Source organism: Pantherophis guttatus, chromosome 6 (assembly GCF_059756535.1).
Source record: "Pantherophis guttatus breed Tessera chromosome 6, ASM5975653v1, whole genome shotgun sequence".
In the NCBI taxonomy this organism is placed as follows: Eukaryota; Metazoa; Chordata; class Lepidosauria; order Squamata; family Colubridae; genus Pantherophis; species Pantherophis guttatus.
The window spans coordinates 68,316,337-68,340,340 of NC_142068.1; the positions used below are offsets into that span (position 1 = coordinate 68,316,337).

The following is a 24,004-nucleotide window of genomic DNA, read 5'->3' on the forward strand; positions in this document are numbered from 1 at the left end:
ACTCTCGAGGAGACCTCCTCCTGAGGAGCCACTCCTGCCTTTTGGCACCTCTGCGCGCTCGTGCATCGAGAAAAGGCTCCTTCTCTTCATCCTCTTCACTTATGGGAGCTTCTGGAGGTTCTGAAGGCCCTGGCTGAATCCCCGCCTCTGGCACCATATCTTCCCCAGCCTCCTCATTGTCTGACTTGAGTGCCAGCTGCACAGGCTGCTGGCGCAGCACCACACCAGGCTCCTCGCTGTCGGAATCAGCTACTAGCTGCACAGGCCGCTGACGGGCCACAACAAAGTCCTCCTTTTTGCATACAGGTAGACCTCAGCTTACAACGACAGTTCAGACCGCAATTTGGGTCACTAAGTGTTGCGGTTGTAAAGCAACATGTTGTCTGACCACATTATTTTGCAATCCTGACAATGAGCTGTCATTAAGTAAATTTTATTGGTCATTAGTTAAGAACTCACCCCAATCCAAGTCATTCCAGTCTTTGTCCCTCACAGATCTGAGTCCCAGTAAGGTAAGAGACTGACTCCAACTCCCCCACCTACCTGCCTGCCTGTCTCCCCCACCCCCATCTCTGTCTTTTTGTCCTCCCTTCACCCTATCTTGTGGTGCAGCAAGCAGCTCCAGAACTGCATGGCTCTGGAGCTACTTACCACACCCTGGAAGCCGCAGCCGCTTTAGCCCACTTCCTGTCACCCAGTCAATTGTAATATTAATAACTGTAGATAAAAAGCAGTCCTGATAATCACATACTGAAATCAGTAAACTCAGAAAGCATTGGTTGACATCCTCTTCAATGTTTGGGTCTGGTGAAAAGAAATAGACCTTGTGCTCAATCATCGCAAGAGACAAGTAGCTTTAGATTCAAGGATTTTCCATCTCTGTGGATTTTCCTAATTTAGTTACTTACAGGGTTGCACTTTCCATATGGCACTTGCGTGTAATGTAAGAGTAATTTGTTACTTGTTTTGTCTTTCCTTTGTAATACTTTTTGGCTATTTGTACTTTATAAATTGAATTACAGTGGTAGCAACCTAGAAGTCACTTGATTAAATAAATTTTTTAAATGGTGATTTTTTTTTTTTAATATCTGGAGCATTGCACGAATGTTCAATATTCTTCCTACAATTATTTTTAATCTCATAAGTGTAGTTTTATTTTGTGTTTTCATATGCATTTTTGATTACTTTGAGTACAGAGATCAACATCTGTAAAAATAAATATGGGTTTGTACCAGCTTCTAGTGATTTAAAACCCTTCAATGTCCCAAAATAGTAATGATTTTTTTTACATTTTTTTATTAAGGTTACTACTGTTTTTAATGAAGCTACATCATTTCAAAACCTAAATCCCAAAGTTTTACAGCAGTTAGAAAGCAAGCGACAGCAAGTTCAAATGACAGTCACAGAAACAAACCTGGAATGGCAAACACTGCAGCTGAGAGTGCATACATTTACTGCTTGTGCTGTTGTCAATTTGGAGCAGCTTCCAGAAAAAATAAATCCGGTTATAAAGCCTTTGATGGAGGCTGTGAAGAAAGAAGAAAACACACTAGTACAAAATTATTCAGCTTTATGCATAGCAAAATTGCTTCAGCAATGTATTGCAAGATCTCCCTGCCCCAATTCAAAAATCATTAAAAATCTTTGCACCTCGCTGTGTGTGGATCCCCATCTTACTCCTTTAGCATCATGTCCAGCACAGCCACAGAGCAGCAATGAAAACTCAAAAGGTATGTTGACCAACTGCTAATCTTCAGTTTGCTTCATATAACCATCTTCATGGGTTCTGCATTCTTATAAAAAAGTATTCCAAGGAGTTGGTTATGGCCTTTAAAGCTCTCCATGGCAGGGGTCCAGGTTACTTGATAAACCATCTCATCCCTCAAGGAAGGCCCACCCTACTCATGTTGGCAGAGGACACCTGCTGCAGATCCCGTCAGTAAAGGAATTCAGTCTGGTGGGATCCAGGAGAAGAGCCCTCCTCTGCCATAGCATCAGCCTCTGGAACATCCTGCCTCCTAGGGTGAGGCCTGCCCCCAACCTCCTGTCCTTCCGTAAGAGCCTGAAGGCCTGCCAGTTGGCTTGGGGACCCCATGAGGGAGTTATTGGGCTAATAACTGACCCCAACTACTCACTGCCCGCCCATCTTGTGTCTTCATTATTTTTATTGTGTCAGTGATTTAGTATTGTTATATTTACATTTTTATAATGTTATGTTCTACTGTTGTAAACTTCCCAGAGTAGCCTCATGGAGAGATGGGTGGCAAATAAATTTAAAAACAAACTTAGTTACTTTCTTTCTTTCTTTCTTTCTTTCTTTCTTTCTTTCTTTCTTTCTTTCTTTCTTTCTTTCCTTCCTTCTTTCTTCCCTCCCTCCCTCCCTCCCTCCCTTCTTTCTTTCTTTCTTTCTTTCTTTCTTTCTTTCTTTCTTTCTTTCTTTCTTTCTTTCTTTCTTTCTTTCTTTTCTTTCTTTTCTTTCTTTCTTTCTTTCTTTCTTCCCTCCCAACTTTGACTACTTGAAGATGTGTGGATTTCAACTCCAAAAATTGCTAGCTGGGGAATTCTGAGGATTGAAGTGCACACATTTTCAAGTGGCCAAAGTTTGCTATAGAAGTTGCTATAGAACATTGCTATAGAAGTTGAAACAAGTTCAGATGACATTGTCAGCTTACTGTAAATACATTATAGCATTTTATGCTTTCTAAAGCATTTTTAGTAATTTATGATTTTAAAAAATCTCTGATGAATTCTCACCATTTTGTTCCAGCTGCTATGGAGAAGAACCTCAGCTTATAATTGCTTTTGGAGATTTTTCTCTGTGTTTAGGCTCCGTTCATCACATCTTGCTAAGCTGGGGTTTGTGGCATAAGTTGAAATTAGTTTGCTATCTGAGCCAAAACCTGAAAGATCACATTGTTGCTTAGCACAATCTGTGAATCTAGGATAAGATTAGAATATCACAGACGTTGTGCAAGTTTGGTTAAGTCATGTGTCCTTTTAACATATTATTGGTACATCATGATTACACTATTTCATATAATGTATGTCTTCAGCGTCACTTTAAAATATGTTTCATGTTTCTCAAACATTCACTGACTTCTTTTGGAATGCTATTGGTTTTGGTTTTGTGAATCACCATTGACTATAGGATTTGAATTTGAAACTGCTTTTTTTTACTCATACTCTCAGTAAAATAATCATTATTTTCCTCTCCATGACAAAAACAGTGGGAGAAGTAAACAAGCCAAGGAAAGAAAAAAATACATTACTGTACTTATTTATACCTCCCACATTTTACCCAGAGATACTCCTTAGTTTATTTCATCTCCACCACATCCCTGCATATAAGATTAGATTGAGCTATAAATCATCCAGTAAGCTTCATTAACAAGCAGAAATTTGAATTTGTATCTCTCTACTTTTGTTGCAGCATTCTTAATTACTGTTCCATACTAATTTGCTAAATTTCATAAGTGTTTCCTAATTCTGTCTCAAAATAATTCAGATCTTTCTTTCTTTCTCTCTTTCTTTCTTTCTTTCTTTCTTTCTTTCTTTCTTTCTTTCTTTCTTTCTTTCTTTCTCTCCCTCCCTCCCTCCCTCTCTCTCTCTCTTTCTCTCTCTCACTCTATCTCATTCATTCATACATTCATCTGTTCATCTCACAAAACAAGTGACTCTGGACCACGTACATTTTCATTGTTATCCTGCCAGCATGTTGCTCTGAATTTCAAACCAAATATTCTAGTGATCATAATCCCTTAGAATTTCAAGTTCAGCTTTTTTAAAGAATTAATATTAGAGATTGATTTTTCTCTCTAATTTCCTTTTCCGTTACAATTTGTGTGAAGAGAATATGTTTGTGACCATCCCTGCTGCTTCTATTAGAGTGTTTTTAATTGCCACCTTTTTTGTAGGATCTAATTCTGAAAGAGATGGGATGCATCATACAGTCACCAAGCACAGAGGTATAATTACACTATATAGGCACCAAAAAGCTGCATTTGCCATCACAAGCCGACGGGGTCCAACACCAAAGGCCACCAAAGCCCAAATTGGAGATTTGCCTGCAAGCACTAGTGGAAATGTAACAGCAGAGCTTGATGAAGTGGGTACAAAGTTTAATTTTCAGTTTTGCAAACATTACACAGTGCTCCAATATTAATAGATAGGTAACTTGAATTGTCTTAGAAAAATGCATCAAGTTACTCTGGTGGTGAGGGGTGGAAATGGGTGAAAAATGCACCAAGCTACTCTGGTGGTGAGGGGTATACATTGAGGAGCAGAGCAAAGGTTGAATACAAGGGATTTCATTATATGCTGAATATATATTAGGGAGGCTAGTTTCAAAGATGATCAGTATTGATTTACAATTAGAGAATGCCAGTAATTTTCATTGATTTTCACTACCTCGTAATGAAAGCGAAGGAGAAATGGATACCTTAAATACCCAAAACATCAAGATAAAGACAACAAGTACAGCAATCAGCTTTAGAACTTGCAATGAAGATACTCAAATAGTGGATAGCTTTTTCATTTAGGATCAACCATTAAGAGTAAAGGAAGTAGCAGTTGAGAAATACACCATAGACTAGATTTGTGTAGTGATATGATTAGGTTTAGCAATGAAAGCCTTGGAAAAGATTTTCAAATGCTATGACGTATCCATACCTGCAAAGATCAGAATTGTGGAGGCAGTGGTTATCTCTGTGGCTTTCTCTAGTAAAAACTGAGCAAGCAAAATAAAAAGAGTGTTAATGCTTTTGAACTTGGGTGTCAAAGGAGTCTGATGGAAATACCAAGGATAGCCAAGAGAAAAAAATAATAATCACAAAACAAATCAACCCAGAGTTTTCACAACACACAAATGACTAGGCTCAAATTAGCAGATAATGTATCTTAGATACATTATGTGAAGACTTAGCAGATGTCATAATTCTGGGAAAGGTAGAAGGAAAAAGAAGAGGATAACAATTAGCAGGGACTTGATTATAGCATTGATGGGAGCAGAGTTGAAAGACCAGAAGGATCAGGCTGGGGTGGGGGGTTATCCTGGAGAAAACCTATGCAGTTGCTAACAGTCAACATCAGCTAAATTGCACTTAATCAAAATGGGGTTTATGTAAAAAAGAAACTTTGATGTTGAGCCTTTTAAAAATAGATTGTCCTATTTTCTTTCCTTGGCCATAACATTTTCCCCTCCCACTCCCTCTTTTCTTTTTTTTTAATGGAAATGAGGGAAGCTTTTGTGCATGCTTAGACTGACCTCCTTCTGGCAGTCCTTTCACACTTCCATCGCTCCTCAGAAAATGAGACACATTTGTTTCTTAGACTTGTAAGATCAATTTTACAAGAGAACGAGAAAGGCAAGAACGGAAGGAAAGAACAAGGTTGCTAGCAAATATTGTTGTATTTCTTTTTTTAATCCTGCTAGCCCGTTCACAAAGAATAATCTGTATGTGTTATTCCCAGCTTGACGACTTGAAATCTTGGAAATTAAATGTACTTAAAAACAACAACTAAAAAAACATTGTGATTTGAAGCAATTATAGTGTTAGTTATTTTACTGATCCCTTTTCTATCATTGTTGAACATCTCTTACAAAAACAGCCCTAAATTTCACTGAATTTCACATTGAGTTTGAAACATTTCAGTTAATTTTAAATTACTCATATGCGTGACTTGAAAACAATGGGAAACAAAATTTTAGCCATCATCCTGATATTGATTATACCATATTAATCTAACATACGTTGTGGATTATAGGTTGGTTTTAAAGTTGAGACTGTTAGTGCTCCCCCATGTTGGTCCTTTATTTGGATCAATATTTGATATACTGTAGTATGCTTCCCACTTCAATTTCTCTTTATCTATTTGATATATGGAAACTCTGGAAAAGCACGTTATCTTTTTGCTGGAGTAACTGCATTAGATACCAACATGCTATTTTATTTGTCTTTATTTGCTTTTAAATTATCCTCTTATTAAATTCTAGGCTCAGAAGCCCTACATTGTACAGCGGAGAGGAGCAGAATTTGCTTTATCCACTATAGCAAAGCATTTTGGAGATGAAATGGCAGTAGGCTTGCCACATCTTTGGGATACTATGGTCGGGTCCTTAAAGAACAGTATCGATATAAATAACTTCGGTAGGTATATTTCTTAAGACTTGGCTAATTTAAAATTTCAATTTAAAAAAAATCTAATACTATTTTCTGTAATAGATCGAAAGTTACTCTTGGAAAAAGGAGATGGACCAGCCCAGGAATTGGTGAATTCTCTACAAGTTTTTGAAATAACTGCAGCTTCTATGGATATTCGGCTTCACACTCTGGTATTGAATTTTGTTTAGAAATAGTTAACATTTTCACTGAGGTTCAATATTTGTTTTTGCTTTTTCTTAAATTTGGAATAATGGTTAGAACTGCCATCTGCAATTAAAATATTATTATGATTTTTATGTAAACTCGCAGGATTGTTTTTTTTGACATATGTGTACATTAAAATTAAACTGATGTTTCTCTGTGTCATATATATGTGTGTGAGGAGTATATGCATATTGCATAATGGTTATCTTTTGAGAGCTGAATGCAACAAAATTTCATTTTAATGTATGCTTATTAGTGTAAATAAAATAAAGTTTTTGTTCCATTCTATTTTTATATTTAAATCGACCCTATTCTCTTTTTTGAAAGAGAATTCTAAGAGTTGTGGTTTTAGCTTAACAGGCAACCATTCTTGAAGCTATTTTAAAGCCATTCTTCCTGGCATAATAATGATTGGACCATGTCTTTAAAAATAAGGCTCTAAATAACTGTGTCGTGCACCATCATATGCCTGTGTCTGTTTCTGATTTTTTTTTAATTTGATTTATATGCCGCCCTTCTCCGGGGACTCAGGGCGGCTTACAATGCGTTAAGCAAAAGCCTTCATACTTTTGTATATTTATACGAAGTCAGCTTATTGCCCCCACAAACTGGGTCCTCAATTTATCTACCTTAGAAACTCAACCTTGAGCCTGGTGAGATTCGAACTTACAGTAATTGCAGACAGCTGGTGTTAATCACAATGCTATCAGTCTGCTGAGCCACAAGGCCCAATGCATTGTTCAAATACATTCCCCTGTCCTTGTTCCGTTGCAACTAGATAAATCATGTATTCAGTATTGTAAATAACTCACACTAACAATGAACTAAAATCGCTGTCTTTTGATAGAGTAAAAGAGTATCTTGAGTAGCCTTTACTATACCTGTGACTGACCCATGGTTTCTTTTTTCAGTTAATACAGCACTTGCCTTACCTTTGTATGTGCCTTCAACACCCCAGCACTGCAGTGAGGCATATGGCGGCCCGTTGTGTGGGTGTAATGAGCAAAATAGCTACCGTGGAAACCATTCATATTTTTCTAGAAAAGGTTCTTCCTTGGCTGGGAGCGATAGATGATAGTACCAAGCAAGAAGGAGCAATTGAAGCTCTCGGCGGTATCCTTGCTAAATTCTTTTGTAGTCAGTCTGTGTGGGGATGTCCACTGAAGGCTAGCTTTGTGTAAATAAAACTTAATTCTGAAATTGGCTGCTTGAAAGCAATAACTTCCAAAATAAATAAAAGAAAGGAATGTTCTCCTTTTATCTTGATTAAGTAGATAAATTGAAGAGCTCAGCAGGGAGGTGCCTCGGGCAAAAGTTTGGTGGGGAGGGAGGGGGAAATGTTAGAATCGTTTCTGGTGTAAAAGAGTCTCTATTGCTAATAAGAAAATAATCCTTAACAATGAATCTACAGCTATAATGGAGCAATTAGATGTTGGAATTATTCCCTATATAGTTCTGCTTGTGGTTCCTGTTCTGGGCAGGATGAGTGATCAGACAGACAGTGTCCGTTTCATGGCTACCCAGTGCTTTGCAACTCTGATTAGATTAATGCCGCTTGAGGTAAGTCAGACCCTTTCCTGTTGTGTCTCAAGACATACCACCTTCGTTTGCTTGTTTGTTCCCTGAATTGGTTCTTGAGATACAGACTTACAACCACAGCTGGGACCAGAATTCCCACTGCTAAGCAAGGCATTAAGTGAGTTGCACCCAAGTTTACAACCTTACAGCCACGGTTAAGCAAATTGCTGCAGTTGTTAAATGACTCACACGATTGTTAAGCGAATCCGGCTTTTCCCGTTGACTTTGCTTGTTGGAAGCCAACCGAGAAGGTTGCAAAATGGCAATCACGTGATCATGGGGATGGCACCGTTCTGCATTGTTCAAAGAATATGTTTTCTATATAAAGCTTTATTTCATTTAGAGTTATCATTTTTTCAATTTTCCATCATTGCTTGGCCTTTCAGAGCACCCCTTCTTTCATTCTAAATTACAAGCTGTTCTGATAGTAAATTACTATGCAAGTTTGCTTAAATATTTGACTAATGAAAATTTGAGGACCACGTGCATTTTACAAAGTCTGAAAACAGCGTGACCTTAATTTGCCTTTTTAGCAGGAAGTAGATCCTAATAGATACACAAACCGCACTTGGCCAAATAAAGTACTCAATTTTTAACTTGTACTTCTGTCTTTTCTTTCAGGCTGGTATTCCAGATCCACCAAATATGTCTGAAGATTTAATTAAAATAAAAGCCAAAGAACGCCATTTCTTGGAACAATTATTGGATGGAAAAAAACTAGAAAATTATAAAATTCCAGTACCAATTAAAGCAGAACTCAGAAAATATCAGCAGGTAAATTTTCATTTGCTAAACAGTTTGAGGCCTTGGCTCTCATCTAGGGTTTTTTTTTAATGTATCTATTATAAAACTTCTCCAGACAAGTAAGATGAAATGATCCATTTGAAGAAGGATGCTTTAGATTGGCAACCAAGTTTCATTGGTGTTTTTGAAATTTTCTATTTCTCAATTCATTTTTCAGTTGCCACATTTTAAATTGTCAAAATTATATAACTTGGAATCTGCTTCATGGTCTTTATTAAGAGTGAAAGGCATATGTAAATATAAAAGTAAATAAAAGAAGTCCAATATATATTTTTCAGCTCTCACACTATTAGGATCTTTGTCATATCTTACAGGAAGGTGTGAACTGGTTGGCTTTTCTCAACAAATACAAACTTCACGGTATCCTGTGTGATGATATGGGCTTAGGAAAAACCCTGCAATCCATCTGTATTCTTGCAGGAGATCACTATCTCAGGTAGATTACATAGTTACTGCTGTTCAATATTTCTCCAAATGTTTCCCCCCACCCCCAGCACAATAAATAAATGAATGGATTTTCTTCTACTGTTCTCCAAAGGGCCCAAGAATATGCAAGAACTAAGATGGCTGATAGCATTCCACTCCCATCCTTGGTTGTGTGCCCGCCCACCCTGACAGGTCATTGGGTGGATGAAGTGGGCAAATTTTGTTCCAAGGAGTTTTTGAATCCTTTGCACTATACTGGCCCTCCAACCGAAAGGGCAAGGTAAGCGATGTATTTAAAAATGTTACTTTTGGTGATTGGAAATGTTTCCTTTTCTTGGAATTATTTGAATTTTTAAAATCTTTGTAGCTTGTAGGGTTTTATGCTGTATATAAAAGCCTAATTCATTTATGTTTCGTCTCTTTCAGGTTACAGCACCATGTAAAAAGACACAACCTAATTGTAGCTTCTTATGATGTTGTGAGAAATGACATTGATTTTTTCAGGTGAGAGCTATTTTTTTTTTATTTTAGGTGTTTCATATGCTTTAAAACTGGCGGGCCGGGGAAAGGCCCCGCCCACTCCAGCTCCGTGAAGGCAAAAAACATTGCAATACATCACAATATGGCCCGTGATGCAAGCGGGTTTGACACCCCTGCTTTAAAACAACTAAAACCAATTAATGGCATCTTCTTTCCTAGAAATATTAAATTCAATTACTGTATTCTTGATGAAGGACATGTCATCAAAAATGGAAAAACGAAGCTATCAAAAGCTATAAAGCAATTGGCTGCCAATTACAGAATAATACTCTCTGGGACACCAATCCAGGTAATCCATGTCTAAATAGGCTCATGGTAATGGAGAAATAGATTTTTCAGTTTCTAAAAACCACTTGCTTAGTTCTGCTGAGGGTATGTATTGAGGGGCGAGATTACCTTCAAAACCTTGGAATCACATAGTGTAAGCATCTCTCATCAGAGGTTGCTGGATATCCACATATTTGATTGCCAAATTCTAGGCATGATGTTGATTACTAAGTATTGCTGTACAAAGCATGTCAATATGAATGAGACACCCCTCCTCAAGAGCTGGTAAAGCTGTTTGGGAAGTTTTTCCCAGTTCTGCATGCAGGGATGTGCACCAAGAGTCATGGGCCACCTCAGTGGAACAACTGTCACTTACCCATGCAGGGAGCAAGGAAAATCTTTGAAACAGTTGTGCCATTTTTTCCCCAGAGATTGTGGTGGCCTTTAAATTGTTGTAGAGGGATGCCTTACTTCTCATTACTATTCATGCAGAGCACCCTTTTCGGATGCTTTGATTTTACAGTTTGAATTTATGTGGACTAATTTTTTAATGCATGTCTCATCCCCAAGCAAAATACGTCAGAATAAAGAATATTTGTGGAATCAGGCAGGCAGGCAGGCATGATGAATTTCTCTATTTTGCAATAAATTCACTATAATTTGTACTGCAAATGGCCAACTTGCTATCGTTACATTTTTTTTCCTATCTTATCTTTTTCTTTCAGAACAATGTCTTAGAATTGTGGTCACTATTTGATTTTCTTATGCCGGGATTTTTGGGTACTGAGCGTCAGTTTGCAGCTCGTTATGGCAAGCCCATATTAGCAAGTAGAGATGCTCGGAGCTCTAGTCGAGAACAGGAGGCAGGTAAGAAACACTGCTTAATAAAATTCTTTTCCTTTTGGAGGAATTCATGAATCCTGCTCTCGATTTAGTGATAGAACATTAGGTAGTTCAATAACATTTTCTTATGGGCCTTTGTAGGTGTCCTTGCAATGGAGGCATTACACAGGCAAGTCCTGCCATTTTTATTACGAAGGATGAAAGAGGACGTATTGCAAGATCTTCCACCAAAAATCATTCAAGACTATTACTGTATTCTCAGCTCCCTCCAGGCAAGTTAACTTTATTTGAATCACATTGACATTTAGAACAGAAGAGAAGAATCACTTGTGGGTTTTCTCAAATCCTTTGCTTGCTCTAAATGGATCTTTCCCCATACTGTTGAAAGTGTGCTTGGAAACCATTTGCCTCTGAAGTCAAAATCTGCTATATTTATTGATTTAAAAGATAAAAGTTTGCCCTGACCAGTCGTGTCCAAATTTAGGGGGTTGGTGCACATCTCCGTTTCCTTGCCAAAGAGCCACTGTTATCTGAAGACGCTTTCGTGGTCATGTGTCTGTCATGACTATATGCCAAGGCACATGGAATACAAACCCAGAGTCTTAATTGCTCGGCCATTGTGCCCCTATTTATTGAAGCAGTTGCCTCCAAAGATAGATTGAATCCAGTATAATTTTTCTGACAGATGGAGGAGGCTGTGATTTTTGTCCCTTCTCCCTTCTTTTTGCAGCCCCATATCTCATTTAAGGGTTTGATTGGGAGAATGGAGAGAATGTATGAAATAGAGATAGGTACCAGTAGCGAAAGTGATGCATTTTGTAAATGCAGCTTCTCTGCTGTTGGAAAATGGAAATGGTGACTCCCAGCATTGGCTTTTTCTTTGGAAATGCAGTAGTATTTTGATTGAAACGTGGTTTCACTCAATCCTACATGTAAGTAACCTGTAGGACACAATAAAAGCATTTGCAGTTTTAATTTAGCTTTTTAGAGTCACTGTACATGCTGATATAGCATTTGATTGCTAAACTAGGATTTGACATTTTGCTAGTGGGAGGATATAGCCAGTTTAGCTTTTTAAAAGATTCATCCGGTGACAGTTCATCTTTTTTGATGCAAACCAAAAATCCACCTTGTAAAAAAAATGGTCTGAGCAGGTCTTTTCAAAGTGACATTTGTAGGATAGTAATAATAACATTCCCTGCAAATAAGGCCCAAGCACCCTTTTGGCAGCACTCACTCTGCCTGAGGGAGAAGGAGAACTCGTGGTCTCCTGCTCTTTAATCCAACCATCCTTTAATCATGACACCAACCTGGTTCCAATTACTGTAACTAAATAATATATACATTTGTTTCTTTTAATAGGTTCAACTTTATGAAGATTTTGCCAAGTCTCGAGCCAAATGTGATGTCGATGAAACAGTTTCAGCAGCTTCACTCACTGAAGAAACTGAAAAACCAAAGCTTAAAGCTACAGGACACGTATTTCAGGTTGGAAATGCATCTGCTTATTTTGCTACCTAATGAGATGCAAAACCCTGAATTTCAGCCTGAGTGAAATTTCAACCTCTCAGCACAGACACATTTTCCCTATGTAGAGAAATATATCTTATCTAACTTGCATCCTGGCCCTAATAGTCCAGATGTGGAGGTTTGTAAGCTAGAAGTTACTCAAGTTGGATTAAACCCTGTCAATTAAATTTAACCCTATTTTAATTTGCTAGCTAAACCAGATGAGGTTAGCTGTTGGGTCTTAAACCTTCAGTGAGACAGGAAGCTGCTTATCCAGGCATGTGACAACAGACTCCGGTAGATTGACCAAATTGGACCATTGAAAGGTCCAATGGTTATGAAGCATCATAGAATGTGAAGAGCAGGACAAGGCACAGAAGACATCCCGGCCTCTACTGTACCTTGTCCTATCTCCAGTTGTCTTGACTCTGTCTTGATACTGGACTCAGATGGGAATTGAGAAGAGAGAATGAGACTGACTCGGCACAACTCCCTCTCACTTAAATCCAAATTACATGTTAGTCTCAGCACCATTATATATTGTATTTATACAGTGATCATGTGAAGTGTTCCCTTTGGGTCCTCCTTGAGCCACCAATGCCATTAAGGGGGACTAACATTTAGGTCAGAAACTGCAAGATATTACATCTTCTGGACAGAGATGACGTCTCCCTTGAACGGTAATGAGACTCCTAGACTCTTGGGGATAGTCTGGCTCCATAAGAGAGGGAAGTAAAAGAGGTAGCTGAGTGTCCACCTTCTAAAATTCAGAAAAAGGTAGTAACAGGTGAACTAAAGCTTTGAAGTTTGCTCCTAAATTATCTAACTTCTCTGTTTCACTACCGATGGGTACTGATTTTGCTATTACTTTCACAGCGTGGGATTTTGGAGCCTGTGAGCAGAGGGGAGGCTTGATTTCAAAAGATGATTATCAAGATAAAGAGAGCTGTTTTCATGAGATTTTTTTCCCACTCTGAATGGCAGACTGAACCAATCTCATGAAAATAGCTTGAAACCCTCCACATTTAATGAAAAAGACGACAAACATATTAAAACGAATGTAGAAGATTTAAAGATTAAATATGAGCTTTCATAGCACCTATGAAAGGGAAAAAAAGAAAAGCATCTTTTGACAGAATACTTCAAAAAGACATATTTAAACAAGAGGCTTTTGCATGTGTGTGTAAGTGTAAAATTGCTTAGAACTGCAGATGAATGCAGAAGCAGAACCAACCAAACAGGAATAAACCTGTTTGAAAAGAGCTCTTAGAAAAGATTTCCTACCAAATTGCTCAGCAACAAAACATCCAAAAAATATTTTTGTTAGCTATGAAGCCATAAACGCATCTATATATAGTAGTTTGTATCCTTCGAAAAAGAATCGTATGGAATTAAGAAACATTTTTGATAAAGTGGTAAAACAGCTCACTGGAATTTCTAAGATTTGGGCCAGTTAAGAACAAGCTCAAATACAGGATGGAAAATAATGCCATGAGCAATAATTTGCTACCTCTGCTAAAACACCCCTCTCATTTAAAACTTCAACAGCCTTTTTCTTTCTCAGTGTGAACACTAGCTAATGATTAAAATCAACTGTGGCTGGCAATTGACAAACCACCCATCTCCTCTCATTTTTTTGCCGAGAGTTTCACATTTAACAGCAGCATACTGTGTTCTGCCATGTAGGACGTAAATGTATCTTGAAAATCTTATGCTTATTTGATTTCTTGTTTTGTTGCTTGTTTCTAAAAGGCATTGCAGTATTTAAGGAAATTGTGCAACCATCCAGCACTAGTTTTAACTCCTCATCACCCAGAACATAAAAGGATCACGGAGAAGCTTGCAGCAGAGAATTCTTCTCTTCGTGATATCCAGCATGCACCTAAACTCTCTGCTTTAAAACAGGTGGACAAATCCTTGATTGCGTATTTTATTCCAAATATATTCAAAGAGATACTTCTGCTAGCTTCTAGAACAGTGGTGTCAAACTTGTGTCATCACAGCGTTGTCACGTGATGTATTGTGACTTTTTTCCCCCTTCACTAAATCGGGCATGGGCATGGCCAGTGCATGACACATACAGCCTGTGGGCCTCAAGTTTGACAACCCTGTTCTAGAACCTTCACCATGTACTAATGATGTTTAAAAAGGAATATCTAGAAATGTTAAGATGAAACCATGGAGGAGGCAACATGAAGCAAATAAAGTACATTTTTGTATGTGTAGCATTAAGTATAACTAACAGAAAACTTTGTTTCCATCTTAAGTTTAAAGTTTCTTTTTTTAAGTGAGTCAAACTCCTTGTGCTACCAGTGGATTAAGAGTTTCATTCCAGTGTTACCATAACTTTGTAGTAAATTTTCAGTTATTTAAAAATAGCAGCTAGGTTTCAGTTATTGGTGTTTGCCAAATTTGAAGTGGTAATTTATTACTTGATATAATTCTCAGCTAGTATTAGGATCAAAAAATGCCAGAATTTGAGCCTGCTATATAAGATTCAGTGAAACTCTATTTCACAATTTGGTATAGTAGAACATAAAGATGTCCCTTTTTATTTGTCCATTTAGTCCAGTATTATTATTCTCATTTAGTTTTAAATTTCTTTTTATCCCACCTTTATTATTTTTATAAATAACTTAAAGCAATGAACATACTTAATACTCCTCCCTCCTATTTTTTTTTTCCCTACATCTAACAACTCTGTGAGGTAGGTTGGGCTGAGAGGAACTGACTGGCCCAAGATCACACAGCTGGTTTTCATTTAAACTATGTCTCTGGAACCTCACTGAAGCTGAGTTTTTTTTAAATCTCCTGGTCCTTAAATACCAAGAATGTCAAGGGGGGAAAAAAAAACGCTGTTATTGAGTTACTATTCCACAATCACAATGTAACTGCAAGTGCCCTGTAATAGTTCAGATCTTGGACTGAGGCCAAGTGGCCAAATGTGTGACTTTGAGCCCGTTTCCCTATAAGCCAGGGGTGTCAAACTCAAAGCCCTTAGGCCTGATCTGGCCGGTGGGATGCTTAGATCTGGCCCATGGGGCCACCCTGGAAACAGCTAAGGACCAATCCGCAATGCCTTTGCCAGAAAAAACACAGCCCAGGAGGGCTCCTTGTGGCCCTCTTGAGCTCTGCTTTCAGCTGTGACGGCCTCCTGCAGCCCTCTGCCAGCAAAAATGGCCGTGTATGGGCTGCAGGATGTCAACTGGCCATGCCCACCCCAGACACGTCCACTCGGGCCCCCAAGGTCAAACACAACCCTGATGTGGCCCTCAATGGAATTGAGTTTGACACCCCTGCTGTAAGCCAAACCAACCCCAAAATGAGATAGAAATCCAGTAACCAGTATGTGAAAGTTTTTTGGATACTCTTGTGGAGAAAAGGCCTCGAGAAGCTGGCTGACTGATCCTTTTTTTTTTTTTTTTTGTTCGTTCTTTAAGCTATTACTTGACTGCGGCTTAGGAAATGGTGGCTCTCCAGAGAGCGGCACTGAAACGATAGTTGCCCAACACCGAATTCTCATCTTCTGTCAACTGAAGAGCATGTTGGACATAGTAGAACATGACCTTCTGAAGCCTCACTTGCCCTCTGTTACCTACCTGCGATTAGATGGCAGCATACCAGCTGGTCAGAGACACTCAATTGTCTCACGGTAAAGCCAACATTGATTGTTTAGATCTACTCCAAGTCATGTTTCCCCAGATCCCTTTTTGGCTGAAATAGATGTGATTTTGCTGTTCACCTGGGTGGAACATTAAAGTGTTCACCTTACCTGGCCCCTGTATATTATTTACCCTTGTCCATCAGTATATGTTCCATGAACACTGGTATCTAATTGGGAAATTTTTCCTCCCCACTATCTAATGTAAAGGTATGTTATAGATGGGACCATTCACGTTGAATGTGGATAAAACAAGTCTATACTCAGTACAAAACCTAATCTCTGGGACATCCAGATCTGTGGTTTCTTTGACTCCATATTTGAGATGTAGAGGTATTCCTTTCCCAAGAGGAAAAAAAAAATGCTGCTTTAGGAAGAAAGAGCAACACATTCTTCATTAAGAAAAAAACAAATCCCTACCTTGTCAGAAGGAAATCCTGCTGTGATCCTTCCCAGGGTGAGAAAACAGCCAGCAATGATATCCTTGAAACCTGCTGCTCAGCTCTTTGTAGTAACCCCTCATCACAACCAAGACTTTCAGAGCGCAAGAGCTGTATTTGAAAAATAAAAGCTCTTCCAATAGAGGCAGACAAGCTGAGGCAGAACAAATGTCATGTCCTCATGTTTTCCTGCTGAGAGAGCTTGGCTGAAATTTCATGAAGCTGATATTTAATTAAAAGTGAAAGATTGCCTTTAGCCGCCCATATGATAGTGGCACAAATCCTTGATGGCAACTTCCAAACAGCTGAACGTGTTTTATATTATGGCTACTAATCTACAATGGATTTGAGCGTCGCTGGGTGAAATATCTTTTTGGAGAACTTTTCTTTCTCTATTCTCAATTATCTTGGTTTTGTAAAATTAGTTTCAGGGGAAAGGTAATATTACTCAGCTTTGGTGGTGGTGGTGGTGGTGGTGTTCCCTTGGGTTTCTAGGGCAGATATAGGCAACCCCTGAGCTATTGACTTAATATGGTCCATGTTGGTTCCCCATATAACCTGCAAACTTTTAATTCACTTATCATTTGGCAGGAAAAAAAAGTTTTGATCAGCTATCAGTCAGAGAGCAGAACTTGTATATATTCCTTATCGAAACTTCAAAAATCTTCAGTGGTGCCAGTTGATTTTTTTAAAAGCCTCATTACTACATTTGGGGGCAGAGGTGATTGCTGGGGAGGGAAAGGCTAACCTTTCTTTACTCACCTGCCCAAAATTCTCTTATTCTTAATCTTCTGGATAGTCTTAGTTTTCTGGCTATCTTCCATATATGAAAGTGTCCACTTAATTCTTCACTTATTTCAATAAACCGCTGTTAATCTTTCATTTCACAAGGGGAACTGTCATTAGAAACGATGCACTACAAAATAACCGAATGATTCAATTCCACCTTTTGTATTTGTAGGATAGTATAATAACAGCAACCTGCTAGAACATCAGTATTTTAGATTAGATGGGCTACAGTTTAAGCATTGTAGCCAGCAACAGTAGGAAGGAACCCAATCATTGCTGGGTTTATTTTAATTGACAGGTTTAACAATGACCCATCCATTGATGTGCTGTTGCTTACTACTCATGTTGGTGGACTGGGCCTTAACTTGACTGGAGCTGATACCGTGGTATTTGTTGAGCATGATTGGAATCCAATGAAAGACCTCCAGGCAATGGATAGAGCGCATCGTATTGGACAGGTAAAAAAAGATTAACCCAGATGATTTAAGATAAGTTGAATTAATCAAAGATTGCCTGACATTTCTGAAACCAATGCCATATACATGGTGAATCATTTAGAATTTAGGGTTTTTGTTTTTTGTTTTTTGTTTTCTTTTAATTTGTTACTAAAATACTATTTAATTTGATTTTTAATATTATGTTATAAAATACTAAATCAAACCCCAAAGACTTTAGAGCAAAGACAGGAACTATATTTTACAAATGAAACACTCAAATGAAATGATGATTCTGAAAAATATTTAAGCACGGTTTGTGTTCTTACTGCTTTTACATTCAAGGCTTGTATAAATGTCACATATGTATCATTGATTTAATTGTTGTTTGTTCCTCTAATTGGATGTCTTGTTTTGCTGTGTTATGATTTCTTTTATAGCTGGCATATGTATACATTTCCATTAAATCCCCATAAATATTAACTATGTTGCAGAAACGTGTTGTTAATGTTTATCGCTTGATAACAAGGGGAACCTTGGAGGAAAAAATAATGGGTCTTCAAAAATTCAAAATGAATATTGCAAATACGGTGATCAGTCAAGAGAATACCAGTCTTCAGAGCATGGGAACAGATCAGCTTCTTGACCTCTTCACTCTGGATAAGGTAAGATACAGATTTGTGAGGCGACTCTGAGCCCTGTATAACCTGTGCATGAAATTTGGGGAAGATCATCCATCAAGATGGGCTCCCATATCATCAGTATGGAAATTATATCCAGATACACATCTTGGGCCCAGGCCAGCAAAGTGATACGCCAAGGTCTAGTCTTAATGTCTGGAGGCTATGTGGCTCTGGATGGGGAGTCAGACCCAATCCTCAGATTGGGGGTGGGGGAGGAAAGGAGAAGGATTATATAGATCTGGAGTTATTCCCTTTAGTCTTGGCTGCACTTCCCCATTTGAGATGGCTTTGCAACCTGGGAGTTGTCTCTGCACAGCGCCTTATGTGTCAATTGCCTCATTTTTTTTGTTTGTTTGGGCGGCTGACCAAATGGTTGCTTGTGCTCTAGTGACCTTTGGCTGGACTGTCGCAATGTACTCTACATAGGTCTACCCTTGAAGACCATTTGGAAGTTGCAGCTGATTCAGAGTATAGCAGCATGGATAGTCATGGGCAGCCTCAGTATGAGACCCTTCTGTGTTCGAAACTGTAGGTGGTAGTAATTATTTTCCATGTGCAGTTCATGGTGATCCTGGCTTTATGCCATAAGGCCAGGTTATTTGAGGGACTGCTTTTCCTCAATAGTTTCTGCCCATCCCAAGATATTGGGCAGAGTTGATACACTTGCAGCTCCATCAATTAAACCATATGTTGGAAAGAAGGAAGTGTTCCTTATCTGTTGTACTGCTTGCCCCCCTTGAAGATCCATGGTTCCCATCCCGTTGATGTTCCAAATGTTGTTAAAAACCTGTATGTTCTTCTGTTCTTGGATTATTACTCTTAAAGTATAAACTGCCCAGAGTCGCCCTGAAATTAAGCAAATATTAAACCTAATCATTCTAATAAAATACAGTTCATAATAGATCTAAAAACAAGCAACAAATAATAACAAGAGGTATTTTGCTTCTGATAACATTTACTTAATCATTTAAGTCAGAGGTCTCCAACCTTGGCAACTTTAAATCCCCAAGTCTTAAAAGTTGCCAAGGTTGGAGACCCCTGATTTAAGTCATTCTCCACTGAAGTTTAAATGATTCCATTGAAATTTAAGGCATTCTCCATTGAAGAGTTGCTCATCACTAATACCATTATGACAAGGAAACTGAATGCTCTTTTTTGATACGTCTCATAATGTTCAAATTTTAAATGATTAGTTTGTTGCTTAAGTAATGATTTCCAGTAGTTTCATATTATTGCCACACAGAGAAACATATACACAGATTTTAACACGTGTTTCTTTTTTCCTCAATGTTGTTCCTCCAAATCTTTAAGGATGGAAAAACTGAAAAATCAGATGGTGCCACTTCTGTTTCTGGGAAAACAACCATAAAGTCAGTCCTTGAAAATCTTGGAGAACTTTGGGATCAAGAACAGTATGATTCAGAATATAGCCTGGAAAAGTTTATGCACTCACTCAAATAACCATTCTTATGGTTTTTTTTTGTTTTTTCAGCTGATATTCAGCATATTTCAAAACATTTATAGTGGACTTCTAGCATCACATGAAAAAAAGATGAAGACTGATGTTCTGCATAAAGCCAACATATTCTGTTGGGATAGTTAAGTCTTAAATACTTACATTGTTAAAATTCTAAATTGCAGTTTAGCTTTGAATTTCCAGAATAATTATAAATTCTTATAGTTCTGCATATGTTGCTAAGTATTACACCTTCATTCAAAATAGGTTCGCCATTTCCCTTTTCCTGAACCTTTCAAAATTTCTGCAATTTGTTTTGAGTATTTTGTTACTTTAAACCTAGCTTGTTTTAATGGTACACTGTAGGAATGTTGGGTTTAGCTATTCGGAATAATTTGTTCACTTCAGGTTGTACATTGACATAATAACAGCAAAGCATGCTGGAAAACACTGAGGATTTAATTGAGCTTTGCAAATGCTACAGTTCCCACCTTTATATATTTAAGTATGTGGTGCTCTTCAGTCTTCTGACATTTTGAGAGCAGTTGACTTTTTAATAAAATTACTGAAAATGGCTAACAGGCCATTTCTACATCCTGTTTAGAGGATGCTATTTTTATGAGTGTTTGTGGGTGTATATAATGGCAAGAGCATAGTCAGCTCAGAGATCTAAAGTATGCAGTAGGTTTCGATGTTATATTTTTTTGTAAGAGAGCAAATATATAAATAGAACTTTTCCAGCAGTAATTCTTATAAAATTAAGAATCCATGCTGGAAAAATACCCAAATGCACTAGTGCACGAGCCTCTTAAATAAAAAGAGTAATTTTTCTTTAGGGATATAGCTTAAAAAACACCCCTTAGAAATACCCTGCATCCGAGAGAATAAAATCTTGAACTGAAATCATGTAATACAAATTTAAAGAGGCTGTAATAAAGGAGAGTAAAAATAACAGTTGTACATTTTTTTAAAAAAACGTATTCTTAAAGGGAGTCAGTAGTGACATGTCTGTGTATAGATGTCTGTACCAAATGCATACACCGTTTTCTAAATATTTTAAGACAAACTTACATAAACTCTTTAATAAATAAGTATATGTATAGATGTCATATCTAAGGTTTGAGCATGTGTGCACTTCAGCATCAGAGCTTGAACAGCTTTGAGGCCTCTGAAATGTTTAAGTAATTATTTTTAAACATTTCAAGAGGAAAAGCAACTTGTTGGCTTATGGAGCAATATTGTTTTTCAGCACTCAGATATGAATGATGAACCTGTGTCATATTTCAGCAGATATACAAACTGCCATACTGTAACATTAAACTAGCATTCCTTGGAAAAAAAAGAAAATAAAAAGCCAAATTGGCATTAATTGATCTTTTATATGTTTTGTGAAATTTTTCTTCCTGCATCCTGGTTTATAAATGTTATAAGTCCATGGAAGGAGAAAAACACATTGTCTCTGATTGATAAATAGCTTGTGTATGTTTCCGTAGCAGGGAACACTTTTACAGCTTGAGTGATCCAACTTTTCTACTCCATGTTTTATGGAACAGTGCAGTAGGATAAAAATGGGTCTAAATTTACGTACCAGTAGTACTAGTGGTGGATTTTAATGATGTATTTTGCTTTTAATATTTTAATGCTTACAAAATGTTAAAATATTTAAATTTGGTAGCTGGAGCAGTGGGGTTGTGCAGTGAGCCAGAACACACAGTTATAGCTGATTGGTTGAAGAGTGAGGCAATCTGCGCTGTGATTGGTTGCTGTGGGTGTGGAGGGGGAGTTTCCCTTTTTTCCCCGCTTTTTTCTTCCGTGTGCTCTGTAATTTACCTCATGGTGTTCCTGCTGTGTTGATTTTTCTGATGATGCTCCTGTTTGCCTGACTATTATTATAATTGTATTACAATACTTTGCATACAGAAAAATTACATTACCGGAAAGGCATGACAAGTTTTGCTTGATTTTGTAGCCGTGATTCTGTTAATCATGATTTTACCACTTCTTTTTTTTTTTTTTTTTATTGAAAAGGTTTTCAAATACAAATTTTTCCCCCTTTTTCCCCCCCTCCCCCCCCTCCCTAACCCCCCCTCCCCACCCTTCCCCCCCTGTGACTTCTTCGTAACAAAAAAAAACCCTAATTCATAACAGATTACTTACTCCCTCCTCAAAATACTGACCTTTACTTACTAAAAGTATTATAAATCCCCCTTTATCCATACATTTCAGAAAAGAAGAAGAGAAAAAAAAAACAAAACAAAAAAAAACAAACACATTATACTATAACTATTATAAAATAACTCTAATTTAGCATAATAGTGTTTTATATCTATGCATTATTGCAACAATTCAAAACCACCTTCCACTTTAAAACTATACAATAAGTCCTACTTTAATAACATTTCAAAGCGGGCTCCCCATAAAATCTAATTTAACATTTATTCCACTCTATCCATTTCCTCCACTCCCCTAAATGTATCACTTAAAAATCCCTTTTCTTAAACTAATCAGTCTGTAGCTAGCTTATTCACCCACTGTCTTACAAATTTACCATACACAACAATTCTTGATATCTTTAATTCACTGCCCACACTACTTAAAAAAATATATATATATATATTCCATTATATCTAAATAAAAAAAAGAAAAGACAATAACTTTAAATTTATAGTCCATATAATATCTTCTTGAAGTCTTTCCACTGGATTGTTAAAACCAACATCCATAATAGGGTGACATAGCTTGCGGATGCAACAGTTTATTCAAGATCTCCAATCATATCTGCCCCCATCAGTAGTAAACATCTTCTTATATATATAAAAGTAAAAACAACCACCCGAGTGACATTATAATTGTATTCCATATAATAATAATTGTGGGTTTCATCAGGATTATTAATTTCCATCATCGTATTGGGTAACAACCCGATCTTCTGCATGTCCCAATGTGATTCTCTTGCCTTATAATTCAAGATAATTATAATATATTTATCAACACAAAAAGAAGTTTCAAAATAGATAATTCAAAACCATCAATTTGAGGCTCTTTCCATGTCCCAAAATTACGGCAATGCAGAGATCTGCCACTATCCTCAGGATGATATTGACCAATATGTCGCCTCCTCTATGTTTTCACATAATCATTCATATTTTAAAATCACTGGCTTTACTGTTGCTTGGGTTAGAAATTTCTATTTTTGTACAACCTATTTCTTTTTTTGTTTTCTTTTTGTGGGTTTGACCTCCATCCTAATTTTTTGTGTCTCGCATTTCTTTTTTATCCCTTGTATATCCTCTAATTGGTTTCCATGCTTGTCCTTGCCTTGATAAGTCATCACATTAAAATCAGATGGCACTTCTCTCAAATTTGTAGATAATCCAGCTGGGGTATCCGATAAATCCAAAGGCAATTTATCTGGTACAGTCTCTGTCTTTAGTTCCAGCTCCTTCTGCTTATCCTGTATTATATCTGAAGACGTTAAATTCATTTTCAACCTATTTTGATAAAATTCTTCCGCCCTTTCAACAGTATTTAACTGGTATCTTTCTCCTTGATATCTCAATATAATACCAACTGGGACGTCCCACCGGAATTGAATATTTCTCCTTTTTAACTCAGACACCAGAAAGCCAAATTTCTTCCTTTCCATTAATATCTTAGGTGGGAGTTCCTTGTAAATCCAAATCTTTCTTCCATACAATTGCAAATTAGAATTGAAGGAATTTTGCACAATTTTATTCCTAATTTCTTTATCTGAAAAATAGATTACCACATCTCTAGGCAATTGCCTTTGCTTGGCAGTCCAAGAGTTTATTCGATAAGCTCTGTCAATCCTACAAAACACTTCCTCAGGTTGAATCTTTAAAATCCCAGCTAGAAATTCAGAAGATATTTTCCTTAAGTCATCTCTGTTATTTTCCTGCAAACCTCTAAGTCTTATTGCATATTCTGTGAAATTATATTGTATCTTTAGAACCTCTTTTTGAATCCTCTGTTCCAGATATTCTACATTACCAGACTTTTGGTCAGCATCCATTTTAAATTTTTCTTCTGAACTATAATCCTGAATATTTAACAAATCATTTTCAATTTTTTGAAATCTATTGTCCAATTTATCTTGAATTTCATCCATTTTTGACTCTAGTAAATTAGTATTTGTATCCAACCGAATCATGAATTCTGGCAATTTTAAAATTTTTTGCTGCAAAAAGT

The 24,004-nt window shown here is 37.3% G+C and overlaps 1 protein-coding gene across 2 annotated transcripts in view; it reads left to right on the forward strand.

Moving 5' to 3' along the window:
- BTAF1 (B-TFIID TATA-box binding protein associated factor 1) overlaps positions 1-21,175 on the forward strand; it is a 63,410-nt gene extending 42,235 nt beyond the window's left edge. For both annotated transcript variants that reach the window (XM_034430456.3, XM_034430457.3), the window contains exons 20-38: positions 1,304-1,730; positions 3,915-4,105; positions 5,993-6,146; positions 6,222-6,331; positions 7,277-7,478; positions 7,777-7,925; positions 8,565-8,717; positions 9,062-9,183; positions 9,286-9,453; positions 9,600-9,677; positions 9,873-10,002; positions 10,706-10,847; positions 10,965-11,095; positions 12,186-12,311; positions 14,085-14,237; positions 15,773-15,984; positions 17,521-17,680; positions 18,151-18,321; positions 19,651-21,175. In XM_034430456.3, the coding sequence (XP_034286347.2) occupies positions 1,304-1,730; positions 3,915-4,105; positions 5,993-6,146; positions 6,222-6,331; positions 7,277-7,478; positions 7,777-7,925; positions 8,565-8,717; positions 9,062-9,183; positions 9,286-9,453; positions 9,600-9,677; positions 9,873-10,002; positions 10,706-10,847; positions 10,965-11,095; positions 12,186-12,311; positions 14,085-14,237; positions 15,773-15,984; positions 17,521-17,680; positions 18,151-18,321; positions 19,651-19,800 (3,129 nt within the window). In that variant the 3' untranslated portion in view covers positions 19,801-21,175. The remainder of the gene's footprint in view (positions 1-1,303; positions 1,731-3,914; positions 4,106-5,992; positions 6,147-6,221; positions 6,332-7,276; positions 7,479-7,776; positions 7,926-8,564; positions 8,718-9,061; positions 9,184-9,285; positions 9,454-9,599; positions 9,678-9,872; positions 10,003-10,705; positions 10,848-10,964; positions 11,096-12,185; positions 12,312-14,084; positions 14,238-15,772; positions 15,985-17,520; positions 17,681-18,150; positions 18,322-19,650) is intronic.
- Positions 21,176-24,004: the final 2,829 nt, after the last annotated feature.